The sequence below is a fragment of the Furipterus horrens genome, unplaced genomic scaffold, assembly GCF_987537825.1.
Source record: "Furipterus horrens unplaced genomic scaffold, mFurHor1.1.pri manual_scaffold_17, whole genome shotgun sequence".
Lineage (NCBI taxonomy): Eukaryota > Metazoa > Chordata > Mammalia > Chiroptera > Furipteridae > Furipterus > Furipterus horrens.
In genome coordinates this window covers 98,514,531-98,532,680 of record NW_028327187.1, presented here as the reverse complement: position 1 = coordinate 98,532,680, position 18,150 = coordinate 98,514,531, and the positions used below count along the sequence as shown (strand labels likewise).

Here is an 18,150-nt window from a genome sequence, read left to right as displayed (position 1 = left end):
AAAAAAAACTTTCTAAGTCCTTTTTCAAATTGTAAAGCAAAATTTAATAATTCAAAGACCAGCCCACAGTTAAGTACATACAAATAAGAAAGGTAAAAATCGGTAAGAGAAGCAAGTCAATGAAGAAGAATGAGGAAGAATGAGGAAGACAGTCACACAAGCATCAGAATGCAGATGCTTAGGGTAAGGCAGGATCCAGACAACTGCAGGAATCAGAACAGTTGCACTAATAAGCAGGAGAAGGAGTGGCTGGGGAAAGCAGCCCAGTCACCCTTACTTAGTAGAATAACGTCCCCTTCTCCATACTGTAACAGAGCCTGTTGGAGCTTCACCCATTCTCTTGGCTCTTGACAAGTCAGCGTGCCCTGGGTGATGAGGTCCAACAGCCATTAACCACATGTCTTAGTCTGAGGGCTTCCTCTGAAGCAGAGAATGAGCTACAGCCCAATGCAGGCCAGGCTGGAAGTACTTGCGAAAAGAGTGAATACCTCTGAGCAGCCCTAAAAATAAGTGACTTACAACAGTTGGAGTATAAACATCACAGCTTTCTTTCCCCTTGCCTAAAGTGACTCTGAGACACCTGTTTTATGGCTTCCCAGAATTCCTCCACAGAATTAAGCTCCAGTAGCTCACACAGTGTCTGGCTTGATAATACTCTTTACAGGCTACTTTATTTTCCCTTTCTCACCTCTGCACGCTCTACCATAGCTTCCTGGGATCACTTCCCAAATAAAAGCTTGCAACTCAAATTCTCATCGCAGGATTGGCTTTCAGAGGAGCCCAAAGTAAGATGCTTTTAACCCTCCACTTTGTATTAAAACCAAAATCAATTGTTAACCATGGCTGGTCTGATCCTATAGAGTTCACAGAAAGCACCTGACTGGAAAATCCTTTCATGTTTTCGAAAAATGTAACATGTACAGTTTTTGAGAAAGTGGAATGGAAACACAGAGACCCTAGTAGAAGGCAAGGAGAGAGCATGTGTTTTCAATGGATTAAATTCCAACTAATGTTAGGATTCCAAGGTCAAGCCTTTAAGAAATTTAATTCTAATGTATGCAATGACAAAAATCACAATGTCCAAGCATTGGGATCGGATCTATAGAAGTATACAAAACTTAGTTATTACCAGAAGGCCGTCTCAAATCACAAATCAGCTTTAATGTTGTTTCTTTTTCTCACTATAATAATTTGATGGAGTCCCTTCCTTGTCATTGCATTTTGTGGACTTTTCTTTTATGTATGAGAAAAAAAATTCCCCTTTTAGAAATGTTGGCTTATGCGCATTGCAAACCTACTTATTTACTACAGCTAGATAGAGACTCCTTCATACTTTGTCATGCAGATGCTTGTTTTTAAACAAATTTTGCCAAGAGACATAAACCAGATGGACTTCTTCGAGGGTGTACTGTGAGCCATGATAGTCAGCTTATGGTAGTTTCGAGCAGCAGACAGCTGGGTATGGAAAACCATGATGCTATTCGAAAATCCAACTTCCAAGTATCAAAAACTCTGAACTTGGTAAATAAAACTGTGATGTCAAGTCTGATCCCATATTCTAGTTTTTTCAGGGGTCGGTCATTGCACTTTTGCTTCCTAATATTTCAGGGTTTTTCTGTAAAATACAAGTACCCCCAACACATTGATTAGAGATAAACTTGTGGAAAAGTGGATTCAGGATATATTTCTAAGTAATATCCACAAGTTGTATGTGGGGCTGGCTCAGAAGGTTACAAGTGTTTCATTACAAATGTGAACTGATGCTGTAATATTCTACTAGGACAGTGTAGTGTGTTAAATTCTTATTCCCAATTCCATTCTATATTAAATATCATGTAGTCTCCCTTTTGACGTGGTTTAACAGTGAGCAGAGTATATTCCTCTGCTCCCGGACTTTGGGCTTGCCACGTGACTTGCTTTGAGCCTGGGTCACAGAATGAAGAACATGGATCAGACCTATTCATTCAACCTCCTATCCAACAGGCTGATGTAGAGTAGACTCACAGTAGCTCTGTAAGCATGAGGATAAAAACTTACTGTTATTTTGGGTTATGTTTCTTACGCAGAGCTATTGTGGTAGCAGGTGACCAAGAACGCCAGCCCAGTGGGGCCCAGTGGACAGCAACATTGAGTCACTCCTGCATTACTGGGAGATACGGAAAAAGGGATGAGACAAATATGAGAGTTGGAGTCTATTTCCTAATCATGGGGTACCACTTTATGGAAGGTCCCCATAAAGATTATAGAATTAACCCTGGCTGCTGTGGCTCAGTGGATTGAGCACTGGCCTATGAACCAAAGGGTCACTGGTTCGATTCCCAGGCAGGGCACATGCCTGGGTTGTGGGCCAGGTCCCCAGATGGGGGTGTGTGAGAGGCAACCATACATTGATGTTTCTCTCCCTCTCTTTCTCTATTCCTTCCCTTCACTCTATAAATAAATAAATGAATAAATAACTAAATAAATATATTCTCAATAAATAAACCTCCACATGCATTTTTAAAAATATACTTTTCTTAAAAAACAAAAGATTACAGAATTAGAGCTCTGATTACCCCAGAATTCCTTCAAATCAAAGGGCATAGAATGACAATCCCTAGTGTAAAAGCTAGGCTACATCTTTAAATATTAGAGAAAGACAAATGAAAGAAATGAAAAAAGCATTTCAAGAGAACTTTAACAAACAGAATTCACCTTCTGTGAAAAAAAAATAGAGTTTAAATCTCTTTAAATAGACAAATTATTCAAATGTTAAGAATTTCGAAAATGCCCATCTAAACTGTTATTTATTTTTCTAAGTGCCTGGCCATTTTAGGAAACCACATAGAATGTTTTAAACCATATTGGTTCAAGTAGAAATCTCTCAAAAACCACATCTTTAGTTTGTAATGGGCAGTTTTCCCCTGAGGAAACTGGTGTTTTCAAGAAGAATTTAAGACTGTCTATGGATAAACTAAAACTAAGGAGAAAATAATTCTGGTGAAAATTGCCTCACAGGCAGTAATCTGAAATTCTCACAGAGTAAACAGATTTTTTTAAGTGTTAAAATTTAAAAAATGGCAACACATTGCCCCCGCCCTAGAATAGAAGAAGCTAAAACAAGCAAATATGTAAGCATATAAACAAAAAAGTTCGTTGACTTCGACCAGAAAGTTATGTTGACTTTAGTGGCTAATGTGTATATTTTTCTTTATGAGAGACTGTTTATTTCTCTCAAACACCATAATTAGAAGAACATATCAAGATCTAAGATTATTCATATATTGCTATAACCATACTTCAAAGTCATAATTAAGCCTTTTACAGAAAAGGGAAAGTAAATATGAGGCAATTTACCCTCCATAAATATTTTGTTGAATAAACTATAATGGAAACAAAATTTTGGTAACCAAAGAAACAAGAACCATATTCATTCCAAAGTTTACAACTTCTGAGTGAGTGGTTTATTATTATGTTTAAGTACTCATTGATTTAAAAAACTTACTATGTATTGAGTAGTTACCATGGAATTACACCATGTATAGCTTAGGGATCAACAATGTGGATGGCAGAGTTTGTGCCCTAGAGAAACATGAACTCTACTGAATGGGACAGAGTTGCACACAGCTCTGTGCAAGACATATAAATTCATGACAAGCACTTTTAAGAGAGGTATGAGAATAGAGAGTTCTAGGAACATAGAGAATGGAATAATTGATTGAGGCCAGTGAAGGATTCCAAATGGTAATATTTGCACTGGGTCTTGAATGACTGAGTAGAGCTTTGATTGCCAAAGAACAGGTTAAGGTTCCTCAAGCACTTGGAGGAGACCCTCTACCAGTTGGTTCTGTGAAGCGTCTTGTAGAATCACAATCTATCTCCTCTACAGATATTGAACATGAAGATACCACCTTGTCAATTTTAAACATATATTAAAAACACTGTCATTTCACACACAGGACGTTTTCAAGTTTTCCTGCTGCTGCTACTTAAGAAGGGTATCTGGAAGACAGAACATGATCCTTGAACATAAGAAATCCTATGTAACATGCCTGAGAGTCAAGGGGTGCAGCAGACAGAAGTCCATAACTTGGGTCAAAATAAAGGCTCTGGCACATACTTCATATGTGAACATGGAACATTATTTGGTCTATTTGAACTTCAAGTTCCTCATCTATAAAACATGGTTCTCCTGAGTGTGAAATCATGCATGTGAAACACCGAACGCATGCCTGGTGTGTATGTGTTGCTGAAAAAGCAGAAGCTCTTGAATCTTATGCAAAGTCTATCTTACATGCCCCGGAAGGGCCATGGCCTCAAATTTTAGTACATTGTCACAATTTTCACTCATGGCTTAGGTCACTTTTGGAATTAACAATCTAACCTGCTAAAATTTACCAATGACTTAACTTTAGTCAGGGCAAGTAAGTATGGGCTCTATAACCTAAGAGCACTGTGACAACAAAGTTATCCGTCCATCTCTCTCCTTAATTAATCAGTGGATTTTTTGCAAAGAGGGGCAAGGGTCAAAACGTGATTGATGAGAAATTGTTTGGGGAGACAGAATAAGTGGGTATTGAGAAATGAGGGGAAAAGAACTTCCATTTTACATTGGCAGAATTCAGGAAGCCAAAGTTCATAAAATTATGTAAGAAAATACAGCAAGGAAGTAACCCAAGACATGGCTATCTTTTTTATGTATTTCTTAAGGCTGTTTCAAAAACAAAACACAGTTTCTATGTTCTCTTGCAATAACCATTCTCCCAGTTTTCCATAACTGTATATTTTGTGGCAGAGTGTATAATATTCAGAAATAAATACAGTACAGTCATACCTCAGTACTCATTGGCTTCAGAACCCATCAAACACTGTACTCATCACATTTTGACAAGAAAATAAAGTTTCTAAACTCGGCACTTGCTTGCCATTTGTCACACTTGCTAGAACTTATGAGTCACGATGCTGCCCCGCAAGAGAAAATGCTCCGTTGTTTGGTACCTTTTGGTTTTGGCAGTAGTCACGAGTTCCGGACCAAATTAACAATGAGTACTGAGGTACCACTGTATTTTCCAGCATCTCTTGCAGCTTCAGTGTAGTCACATGACTAACTTCTGGCCAATGAAGTATAAGTGCAAGGAAAACTTGGCAGCTCCCAGGAAATCTCCCTAAAATACAATAGGTATACATCGCTTGTCCATTCACCCGATCTCCTTGGAATGTGGATGTCACTGGGACTCCATCTCCCCACCTGTGCCTGAGAGGCCCCTGTGAAAGGGTGGTGGGGTAGAAGGCAGGAATGACCAGATCCATCATAACTACCTTGACTGCAAACTCCTAGGTTGTTCAGGAAAGAGAAATACATTTCTGTTTTCATGAAGGCCTTTCTACCTTAAGCCTGTGTTATTATCAGCCCAAAGAAATTCTAACGGATAAATAAAGCAAAGAGAGTTTCTGGGAAAATTACATTTATCACAGTTTTTCTTTCATCCACAACTCATCTATTCTATGTAGAGGGAAAAATGTACATTTAGAGAGGAATATTTGTGACATGACAAAGTCAAGAAACACACAATGAGTAAAGTCCAATAGCGGCGTTATTTCCAAAATGAGGCCAGTTCTATAAGCATAAAATTGGTTTCTATATGAGAACATTTTCCCTTCGGCAATAATGAAAATACAAGTTTAGGTTGATAATAAACAAGCAAACTATAGTTCCCTGTATACTGAAGAAGTAAGAATCATCTATGGTGAAGAATGGAAATGTGAGTGAACAGCTATCCTGGGAAACAAAAATGTTCAATTACTTTGAGAAAAAGATCCAGGATATTGATCTATGGTTAACTCTGAGATTATGTGAATTTTATATCTAGTCAATTTCTTATCTGAAGCAAGTTTCAAGCTAACCTCTATGTGAACTGTAAAGATTTATAAGAATCTGAAAATGTTGAAGATATAAGGCAAATGATGCTGTATGAAATGGCTCTCATAAAAAGCCAGTCACTCTGCCAACTCTTGAGTGCTTTGAACTAGCAATAGAAACATACACATGATAAGCTTAGGGGCAAGAACAAACATATTTAATGCATTTCAAAAGCCCTTTTATTAAATAAACACAAAAGATCCCCTTCATTAAATTGCTTCACCAACTTTTCTCAACAACTAAGAATTCAGAAGAAATTATAAGGAAAGCAGGAACTATAAATCAAGGGCTAGTTTCAGTTTATAATTCAAATGGTGTACTACACTAAATGGTTCGTGCATTAAATAGTTTCAAAAAAATCATGGGATAAGGTTATTTTGCTGATCATTGGTTTGTTTTCAGGAGAGTTTTTGCCAGTCAATATATTAACATTAAATATCGCGTAACACCAACTAGATGGGACTATCTTTTGAGGTTTAAAGCTGTGCCTCTGGTGTAATTGGCATCAGCAGTCAAATCATTCACTTCATTTTGGGCTGCAGGGTGAAAACAAAGACTCCTGTATCTGGCTCACAATTGCTCTGTCAGAGGTGTGCCAAGTGCAACAGCTAGCCCCTAAAAGATACGCACAATAGGTAGGGGTTAGTTTAGATTGTACAGAGCCTGCGTGGAAATGAAAACACTTGAACAGAGCAGCATGAAGTAACAGAAGGTAGTGTTCAGAAAGGGCAAGCCCTATACTGAAATGCAGAAGAGGAAGCGAGCGTGTGGCAGAAATTATGGTGTAAGCATTACTGAAGGGAGATGAAAGGAAATGACAGGTTAGTAAGAAATTTGCGTTTCTTAAAAGTTTTGATGATTTCTGGCATACATGAAATACCAATAATGTGGAATTATAGTTTTCATCATAACCATCACCAAATAGTATTTATTAACCATATATGCTGTACTTGGGATTGTACAAAGAAGCAAAATTGACCTGGTTTCTGATAGCCCGAAGTCAGTAAGTAAGACCAATCAATGTAGCTGCAGGTGGAAGAGCAGATAATGAACAAGATACTTAACTGGGGAAAACATTTAAGGTCAACAGTGAACTTTTAAAAATTTCCAGTATTTAGGTGAGTTGGTGAATGTGTCTATGTATCTATGTATAACAATGTTTTCTGGTATATTTATGGGGATGAATGACTAATTATTGTCTTTACATAGGTAACTAAATTTTAAGTGAATTTTATGAAATCAGTAACTTACTAAGTAATAATTTTCAAAAGAAAAGATTGAAGTTGAGAAGTAAAATGGAAGCTATCCCCAAGTATCATGGTCTCAGCGACACAATAAAGCAGGGCACACATAGAAAATGTCACTTCTTCCTCAGTTTCACACATCTTTCTCTACATTGTCCCTATAAATGATTGCACAGCAATTGTTCCCCTGGCTGATACAATCACTCTAAAATGAGATACAGTAGTCTCTCTATATATCGCAGTTCACTTATCGCGGCCTCACTGTATTGTGGGATTTTTAAAAATATTATATTTAATTATTTATCCCAGATTTTTCACTATATCGTGGGATTTTGAGGTACTGTATATGTATGTTGTTGAAGTTACATAGGTTTAAGAGTGTAGAATATGTTTAAGAACATAAGTAGTGTTTATAAAAGTGTGGAAAAGGTTAATAAGGGAGTGGGAAAGGTTAATAAGGGACTGGGAACGGTTTATAAGTGTGTGGGAAGGGTTTATAGAGCCTTAAAATACATATAAATACTAAAGTAAATGTAAGGTTCCTACTTCGTGGATTTTCACCTATTGTGGGGGCATCTAGAATGTAATACCTGCAATAAGTGAGGAAATACTGCATTAAAAAACCCTCTCATGCTCAGGAGATTTTTTATTACCTCTTAAATCTATCAAGTTCAAAATCCAACAGGAGAATTATGTATTGGCCTCCACATGCACACACATACACTTGTGGGAAAAATACGAAGATCCAGTCTTGCATAAAAACATGTTTACATTGAGTACAGACTAACCCTGAGACCTCAATGCCAGTCTTCCCTCAGTTGCCAGGGTCCTGCGTGTGCCTACCATGTATCTTCCCAACGACATGTGGCATTGTGACAAATAGAGGCTGATAATGCTGCTAGAGCTGAATGTCTCATTTGGGAACAAACAATTCAGGAAAAGCTCCCTGATTATGCATCTGTCCCTCAAACTTCTACTTTGGAGGAAACAATTATATAGTGATGATATGAGGATTGGTGTATTATTCCTTCCTTCTGTGGGTAGTGTAGGGTTATTTTCCTCACCTAGGGATGAGAGGAAAACATTTATTGAATGTCTCCATAGAAAAATCACAAGTGAGATGGAAAATGCTTCAGAGAAAGTTGCATGAGGAGTGAACCTGCAGAATCACATGCTTGATCCCTAGTCTGAATACGTAGATGATTAAGACCTTTCTATTCAAATCAAATTTGTTTGGTTTCTCTTCTTGTCTTCTCTCCTTTCATTTCTTACGTTGTCTCATTTTCCTTCGTGCAGTACAAATGGCAGCAAGGATCTGATGCTTTCATACTGTGGGCTTGGCCCTAAGGGGACCAGGCAAAGGAGAGATCCCAGGGAAGCAGCTTCCTGCTCTCCCACCTGCAGCATCCCGTTTACATGTGGCCCTGCGGTCCCAGCAAGATGATGATAAATTCAAGAAAACTTTAGGGCACTGGTGCCCACACATTTATCTTAGGGTCTGTACTAGTAAATTACAAAGTCTTCAGGGCTCTATAGTGAAACACCCCAGATAGAACAATGTAATATGTGTTTCTTAAAGCTACGCCTTTATAAAAAAAGTTCTGAGTTATTTAAAAATGTATTTATCATGTTTTAATTTGAATGGAACATTCATTGATGTATAGCATACACACAGAAAAGTGTAGAAATCACAACTGTACAGTTCCATAAACTTTCCTAAAGGAAACGCATCAATGCAACCAGCCTCCAAATCAAGCTAAAACATTCCTTAGAACCCCAAACCTGCTCCTGCCCTTGTTAATTACTACTTCCCACAAAGGTAACTACACCTGTTTCTCAGTTTTATATAAATAAATTCATGTAATATGTATCATTTTATGTCTGACTTCTTTTATGCCATACTGTTTTCCTATTTCTCATTCTATGAAATATCATTGATAACACAATCTGATTTTTAAAATGCCCTCACATTGTTTTCCTTATATTTTTGAGATATTTTTCTCCAGAACTTCAATACTATAAAGATCAGTCCTCTTTGCACCATGCCCTCTTTCCATCAGATCTGAAGCTGAAAATCGTCTTGAAGTTAACCACTTATGAGCTATCCCAAAATATCTGACTTAGTACAATTCCAAGGAGGAATATCAATTTTTAAAAATAATCACTCGCTTGATGTCAGACCAGAAACTTGTTACACAATAATGCCATCTTATGGCTATATAGCAATTTGTAGTCTAGAAACTTCTTGCACTTTTATTATCTCATTTGAACTGGGCTATCCTTTTAGGCTTGGGAGAAATTTCCTGAACATGAGGCACATTTGTGAATGGTTTGAAGGATGGTAAAGATGGTATGGTAAATAAAGACAACAGAGTACTTGACACTTGGTAGGCACTGAAGTACCGGTTTCAAAAAAGGAAAGGACTTTGTTTTTCTAGTACTAGGGAGATTTTATGTTAATTCTCTCTTTATTTCCATGTGTTTCCTGTAGGGATCTTTGGTAAGTAATGAGTAAGCAACCCACCAAGAAATAGATGAAAACAGAATTCAGTAATAAAATCATTGTCCCATAAAGTTAAATATTTATCTTTCATATATGTATGCCTATCCATATACATGGGATTCATGGATTTAACATTTACTGTCTTCACTGTTTGCATTTCCATGGAAAGAAGCCACTTTTAGTATTTTGATGATTTGTAATTTTGCTGAGACTCATATTGAAATTCTGTACGCTGAAAGACAATGCATGGAAGTGGGTCTCTTAGATAATGAGTGAACAGTAACAGATCAACCTGGTTTTCACTCTACTTGCACCCTCCTAAAGAGTAATGTTCTTTTTATATTATGACATTAATATAGGTGAGTTTTGCTATTATGGAATTCACGAATGTGTTGATTAGTGATGGTCTCTGAACCTATTCTTTAGGAATATCAGTTCAACTCCCAGTCAGGGCACATGCCCAGGTTGGAGGTTCGGTCCCAGGTTGGGGTGCAGACAAGGGGAAACCAATCAATGTTTCTCTCTCACATCGATGTCTCTATTTCTAACTCTCTCCCTCCCTTCCCCTTCTCTCTAAACTCAATGAGCATGTCCTTGGGTGAGGATAAAATAAATACATAAATAGCATTTGTTAAAAACTCTAATGCATTTTGTCATATTTGCGACTTATTGTGAGTAAACTATGCAAACTTATTAGAATTCAATATTTTTTGTAAAATAAACATGTCATTGTAATATGTACTATGGACTTGAGCAAGTTGCTAACATCTTTGTGACTTAAAGTCTCCTCTGTGAAAAATGAAGCAGGACAAAATCATTGAGGTATTTTTCTAGCCATAAAAAACCACCTTCATTATTAATTATTATCTATAATAGTTTGGATTACTGTTAGTAAATACTCATCCTCATTCCCCTTCTGCTGTAGAAAGGGACTACTTCCCATTCAGTGGATGTCAGGCTCGCTTTGGCCAACAGACTGTGAGTGGACTTGATATGAGCATAGGCTGTTAAGTGCTCTTAGGAGGGGAGGCTTGGTTCATACCCCGGGGATCCATCATGAGCAGGGCATGCCACTGACCCTGCATCCCAGGCCCAGAATAAAGATACACATAGCAGACATGAATCCAACACACATTCTGCAACCACACTCAGCTAACCCACAGCTTGAAACAGTTGCCCAGCCAAGCCTGGCCTACATCAGCCAAATCACAGGCAACCTAAAGATCCATGAGCAAGAGAAAAAAGGCTTGCTGCTCTCAGTTGAGTTTTAGGGTAATTTGTATGAGCATATTATGGTAATAGATGACTAATATACTATCATATATGGACCCCATAGGAAGAAAACCAATACCTTCTTACTGGCTTAAAATGTATTTTGATATAAACTCAAGTTGGCTTATTAAAAAAATTGGTAGATTTTTGTTGAGAATCCAGCATGAAGGCTATCCAGGCCATTTGCCTATTTATGAATGCATAGCTTCTAGTCTCTAAGGATTCAAGAATCTACCTCTCTATGGGCCTTGGTGGGACACAAGTCCCTGACTACCATGGCAGTGGGGCCCAAATTCCAGCTATTTATCTTCCCTGACCCCTGGCAGTTAGAAATCAGCTAGGTATGTGACCTAAGCGTCCCTGATAAGAGAGCTCTGCAGTTTATGGCCCACAGCCAAGTCTGGCCCACCGCCTGTCTTTGTAAATAAAGCTTTATTAGAATACACCATGCCCATTCACTTATGTATTATCTATGGTTCCTTTCACCCTACAACAGCAGAGCAGAATAGTTGTAACAGAGAATACATGGCCTGCAAAGACTAAAATATTTACAAACTGAACTTTAGAGAAAATAAGTGCAACTGCTGCCTTATTAATGACTCTGTCAGAAACTTTAATCTTAAAGTTAGTTATACAAGAAGTAATAGTTTAGGAACTTTTTGGCAGTGACAGTGGCAAGCAATATCTGATGGCAATGGTACCTGTGGGTGCACTGGAATGTCACGGTCATGACAGCAGTTTACTACTCAGATCTATTTTGTGGCTTCAGGCTGGATGTGTTTCTTTTCTTTTCTCACAAAATATTTTATTCGTTTATTTTTAGGGAGAGGGTAAGGGAGGGAGAAAGAAAGGGAGAAAAACATCTATCAGCTGCCTCTCACACCCCCAACTGGGGACCAGGCCCACAACCCAGGCATGTGCCCTGACTGGGAACTGAACTGGCAACACTTTGGTCCACAGGCTGGCACTCAATCCAGTGAACCACACCAGCCAGGGCTGGATATGTTTATGAATGTCTCACCTTATCTTCTTTGATGGTTTCTGTCCATTTTTAAACCTGGTCTTTAGGTCTTTCCATTGATTCCATGCACTATCTGACATCCTTCGGGTAAGACATAGAACTCTACCTATGTTAACCAGTCACTTTCTATTAGTTGTTAATCAGAACCTTGAGCGGGTCATAGACCTTGTTTTTTTTCCTGATTCCGAGTAAGATGTTCTGAGCCCACTCCTCAGGGATATTTTTCTCATCATCTAACATAGCTTGAATCTATCAACCTGTATTTTATTGCCTGTCCATTTTCTCTCCAGGACTAGGAGGTTCTTCAAAGCCAGGACTGAACTGAATTCATTTTTCTGTGGAGCTCAGAAAAATGCAAAAGAATATTAGAATAAATTAACAGGCACGAAGATGATCATAAGACCACCATGTTCATCATTGAAATCACCAAGCTTAACGGATTCATTATCATGTATAAACAATCCACCAAGCATTCTACATGCACTGTGCCATTTAGTCCTCATAACAGCCCAATGAGTTAGACAAGAGTTTACTCCATTTTATAGACAAGGGACTTGTGGAACATAAAAGTTAAGGAACTAGTGAGCAGAAAGCCAGGATTCCAAAACAATTTGTATTCGACAGCCTCTGCTCATAAACAATGACTTCAACCAATTTTACATGGGTCTAGACCAAAAGCCATTGGAAATTTAATGGCTCTCGACCAATTCGTAGAGAAGGCCAATTAGAGTAAACTTCAGATACTCTTCCAGTCTCTGGATATGAAAAAAAAAAATGAGCTAATGCTTTAGAGTCAGTCTATCCTCTGCCAGACATATGAAAGGCCTCCCATTTGGGATGAGATTTCAGCTTTCCCTCTCTATGGAATGGGATTAGTGCTTCTGCTTCTTTTAAAGTCTGTGGTTGAAGGTGAACTAAAAGGAGCCATCTATGTGACCCTGAGAGAAGGAAATACCTAGCGCACAGGCCAAAGATGACATAAATAAAGTGGGGGAGAAGCCTCAAAAGTGAAAAGTTTCACCACTGCTGTAGTACAGAGTGGTAGGTGCCTACAGAAGCACAGTAACCAATGGCGACCCACGGAGATGGTATTGGTGGCCTGCAAGGCTGGGAGGAAACACTGTCCGAGAGAAGACAGTAGGGACAACAACATCCCAAAGGTGGAGTGAGCATCAAAAAGTGAGTGATGACACTGACCTCACTGGAATAGCTTGCAGAGGCTCATAATGACTCAAGGCAGGACACTGAGGGAAGGAGCACCGTGGGGGCATTGTAAGTTTTCCTTCTGCAGTATATGCATAGGGTTGCTGAGCTGCTTTTCTTCTCTCAAAACTTGCTTGGGATACCCTGTGATCAGTTATTTTCCAGCAAGTTGAAATAAAACTATTAGACCATCCACGGAGAATACGCTCACGTATCTGGGAGGAGGGTTGGGTCCAGACACAACAAACATCCACTTTGTACTCAGTGGTACTACGTTTACCACACAAAATAAGACATAGCTGTTATTCTTGAGGAACTTGCGCAGGAGGCAGTTAAGTAAACAAACTGATTACTAGGTGGTCAGTTCCAGAAGGAGGTCATTTCCGAGCCACCTAATCTGGTAACAAGTGCAAATACATAAATGATATATTGATATTATATTACATTAAATGGCAAGACAATATCTAAGTGTCTAGACTTTATGACTGACTGCAAGTTTTGGGATCTTAAGAAGGAAGTAACATCTCAGTGAGGCCTGAAGAATAAATAGGACAGAGAGACACAAAACATCTGAAATCTTCAAATCAATTTAATATTGTTAGAGCAGAACTTGAAGAGGCTGGAGTGCAGGCAGGAACTGGTCAAGAGCAAGACTGACCAGATGAGCCAGGGCCATGTGAAGGCCTCACATGTCCAGACTTTATTCCATGGGAAATGAGATTACAGTACTAAAGTTCTTACACTCAGGAAAACAACACTGGGTGAAAGATAATTGGGAACAAAATAGGGATGCTCCCTGAAGGTAACCAAGACTTCTACTAGCAGTTATCAGATCAGGAAACTAACGTAGTAAAGGAAGAACTAAAATAGAAATATGGATGGTTAGAAATGAATAGATGTGCGATATTAAGGAGGTTCCCTACAAGTATTAGAAAATTATTTGATGTCCTCTTGGAATAATAAAGGAGACTTTCTTAAGTCTACAAATTTGAAAGAAACTGTTTGAAAGCCATTAGAACCTTATTACTTTTAACTTAAGGTTGAAAAAGAAAGCAACACTGTAACTTCTGGTGATGTGAGGCTAAAGAATCAATATGAATTAAAAAAATTTGGTTAAAATGTAGGTGCTAAAAACTTATTTTAGATCAACCTAACAAATTCCTTGTAGCAAAAAAAAAAAAAAAAAAAAAAAAAACCACATAAGTGGGGGGACTTAAAATAATAAAATGCCTTCAAAATAGAAACAATGAAAATCAACTTTCTATAGATAGCTTATGATTTCAAACATGTTACTCTAAGTATCAAACTACGACTATAAGTATGTAGGACACAGATTTTACCAAGGATATACACGTTATAGCATCGAGTTACATACACCAATTCAATTAAATGACCAAACCAGTCTTGACATTACCTGAAGTTTCACGGATAATATATGCTCCAAAATAGTGCTAACTTCAGTGTAGAATAATTTCTAGAAATCAACTCATTAGTATGAACTAATCATCATTTGTTCTTACTCCACTTACGTTTTCCTGATGAGAGTGATACTTCTCTCTCTAGAGTTTCCTGAAAACAGGTACAACCGCTTAGTAAAATAAAAGTGTCACCTACCCTTGGCGGTCCTTGTACATTTTGTTAACTTCTTCCCACTGTAAATGGAGGCCTGAAAGCGCATCCTCGAGCTTTGCCCTTTCCTCAGCTGCAGCACTTTGCAACACTGCTGTCTTCTTACTGTGAATCGCGTCAATCTGACCTGAGATGTGTTGCAGGTTGTCTTTTATATTCTGCAATATGGAAAAATGAAAACAAATCAGAAATGACTCTTCTGTCTACGGAAAGAGAAAGAGGAAAACTTATGAACCCCAGAAGTAACAAATGGTCTTGCAATTCTTCATTGTTGACTTTTTAAAGTCATCAGCTCTGAGGCCTGGCGGTTTCAACATGCTCAGATTCAACGGGTAAGGCACAGTCCTATTCTTTATACAGCTGATCCCTCCCTTCACCTCAAAACCCTTTCTTCATTGGCTTCTGTAACCTGAACTCTTCTGGGTTTTCAGCCACCTTCTTGTCTACTGCCTCTTAGCGTCCTTGGCTGAATCCTCCTCCTCTTATCAATCTCTTAATATTGGAGCACCCTGGCTTAGTCTGACACTTCTTTCCTTTTCTATCCATACTCCCTCTATTTGTTCCCACTGACTAAAAATACCATCTAAAAGACAATGGCTTGTGAACTTACATATCCAGCCCTGTCTCCAACTCTGAACTCTTAGACTCACAAATCTAACTTGGGTGTCTTATGAGCATCTTCTCTGAAAAGTAACATGGCCCAGACCAAATTCTGTACTGCATCCCCTTATCCTCTTCCCACAGTTTTCCTCATTTCAGTAAGTGGCATATAAATTCATAGTTATTCAGGCTGACAACCTTGGGATCGTCCTTGGGCTTTCTTTTTTAACATCCAGTACTCAAAGTGCTGGACAATGCTGTTGAGTTCCAGAACATGTCCAGAATTGGTGCACTTCTCATTATCTCCCTTACTCTAGCTCTGAGAGGAGCTCTCATTATATTCACCTGGATTATTGCAACACCTACATAAGTGATCCTCCTGATTCTACTCTTGCCCATTTCCCAGTCCATTCTCCAGACAACCACCAGAGAGATTCTTTGTAAGATGTAATTCAGTTCCTATTTCTCCTCCCCTCGAAACCCTCCAATGGCTCCTCATCAAACCCATAATCTTTACCGGGACCTAAAGAGCTCTCTATGACTTGGTTGTATGCTGCCTACAAATCTAATCTTATCTTTTCTTAGTCTTGTCCAGGTTCACAATCCTTCAGCCTCATTAGCCGCTTTGTGTCCCAGGAGTAGGCCAAGCATCCTCTGGCTTCAAGGTATGTGCACTTATTGTTCTCTCTGCCAAGAATATTCTTTCCCTCCAAGACATTCATATGGCTGGTTCCCTCACTTCTTTCTCACCTCAAAGGAGCCTTGTCTACTGCTCTATTTTAAATAGCAGTCCCAGTCACTCTGTAGTCCCTGTATTTTTTATTTTCTTCATGGCACTTATGACAAACATTACATTATATATCTACTATTCTCTCTATACCACTAGACTAGATCCTGTGAGTGTAGGGAAGTCATCTGCCTTGCTTTCTATTGGGTTTACAGAGAGCCAACCAGTGCCTGGCACATGGTAGGTACCAAAGCATTTTTGTTGAATAGGTGAAGAAACGAAAATGTATCCCATAAATTAACTGCATAATTTTTATCTAGTTTATATTTAAGGGGAAGAATTCACAAGCCAAAAATTCATTATGTAATACATTTTTTTAAAAATATTGATTTCCAAAAAAATTTGCTAAAAACTTATTTGGCTTGTCCTGCTAGTATGAATTTGTTTATTTTGCTCATCTGAAGTTTTACAGACAAGTCCATTGAGCAAACATTTATTGAGCTCTTCCATACAAAAGGATCAATATAGAGAAAGCAAAAGTAGGTGAAGCACAGTTTTATTTGTTTGATTTTTAAGAACTTTTAAATTGATCTTATTGTGATAGTAAGGGGAAGTGTGTGGTTTGGAGAATTAAGGGAACAAAATAAAAGTGTAGAATCCCCAGCTGGATTATAAGAAAGAATCTGATGAGTGGTTTAAGTGGTACCAAATCTTTCTGGAGGTTCAGAGAAGGAATAAATCATACACTATGTTTGGTCACAAGCTCAGGAGAGAGCTGATGAAGGAAGTGGAATGTGGGGTTGGCACAGCTGAGTAGTTGAAGTGTGTAGAACATTATAGTTAGTACATTACACATGTGAGCAGGCATATTTGTCTGACTTCTTAGAAATGTAGGGAGAATTGGGGAAAGATGGGTCAAGAAACAGAGGCTAGAGATGTTTCATGACGTGCTTTGAAAATTCTAAATGTAATTCAGTAACCAGTAGGAAACTGTGATTTATAAAAATAATTATAGAAAATTTCAAAAATATGAAATGCAGGAAAATATTATAAATCATTCTCATGAACCTATTTTCCAGAGTCAACTGTGATGAAGCCATGGGCAATCCCGTTTCATTATGCTCCCACACATTCACCTCCTCAATCCAGTTATTTTTAAACACGTTGATATAATATTTTATTCATAAATACTTCAGCATGTGTTTCCAATATATAGCAACTCTTTTTCAAAGAAAGTACACATAATGCTATCATCACACCTATAAACATCACAGAAATTCATGACTATAATCAAATATCAAGTTGGTATTCATTATGATGTTAAGTTGAGAAAGAAGTTTAAAAGGAAGAAGACTCTGAAGAACTCACTGTGTGCTGGGTCAAGAAGAGGAAAGATTTGAGTCCCTGGCAGGTTTTGGCCTGGCTTAGCCAGGTGAGCTGTGTATCACTGAGTCAGAGGATTTCAGATGCGTGAACAGGTTCTGTGTGTGCATGCATACTCATGAATGTATGTGTCAGTGACAAGTTCAGTTTGGGATATGTCATATTGAGGAGCCTTTTGGGGCATCAGACTGTACATATCCAATAGGCAACTGACATCAGCTTTTGAGAAGGATAAAATGGCAACTACTGTTGGGCCATAGCTGTATGGTCTGGGCTTTCTGAGCAAAGATTAGGAACCTGGGTTAAAGGATAACTGAATAGCAAACATATCTTCAGCTTTAGACTAGTGCATTGTTCCAGAGAGGCTCAGAAACTTATCCCTCTGGAGTGCTTTGTTTACATTCTAAATTACATTCCTAAATAAATAAATAACATTCCAGGAATAATAGAGCTCTACCTTCCACTCCCCATGGAGATGATTTGTTTACATTGCAGAGTAAAGGCTGGTTTGTGCTCTCCCCTCACCCTCTCTTTCTCTCTCTCTCACACACACACACAGACACACACATTCAACAGCTTCCTTATATAAGCTCTGATGTTCCTAATTTGTGACTTTTTCTCCTGTGCTGCACCCCTGCATGATAAACATCTGGCCCTCACTGCATTTTC

The 18,150-nt window shown here is 38.4% G+C and overlaps 1 protein-coding gene across 1 annotated transcript in view; it reads right to left on the bottom strand.

Moving 5' to 3' along the window:
- DMD (dystrophin) overlaps positions 1-18,150 on the bottom strand; it is a 1,939,482-nt gene that overhangs the window by 1,070,047 nt on the left and 851,285 nt on the right. Inside the window, exon 43 of the mRNA XM_090265340.1 lies at positions 14,757-14,929. Within this exon, the coding sequence (XP_090121466.1) occupies positions 14,757-14,929 (173 nt within the window). The remainder of the gene's footprint in view (positions 1-14,756; positions 14,930-18,150) is intronic.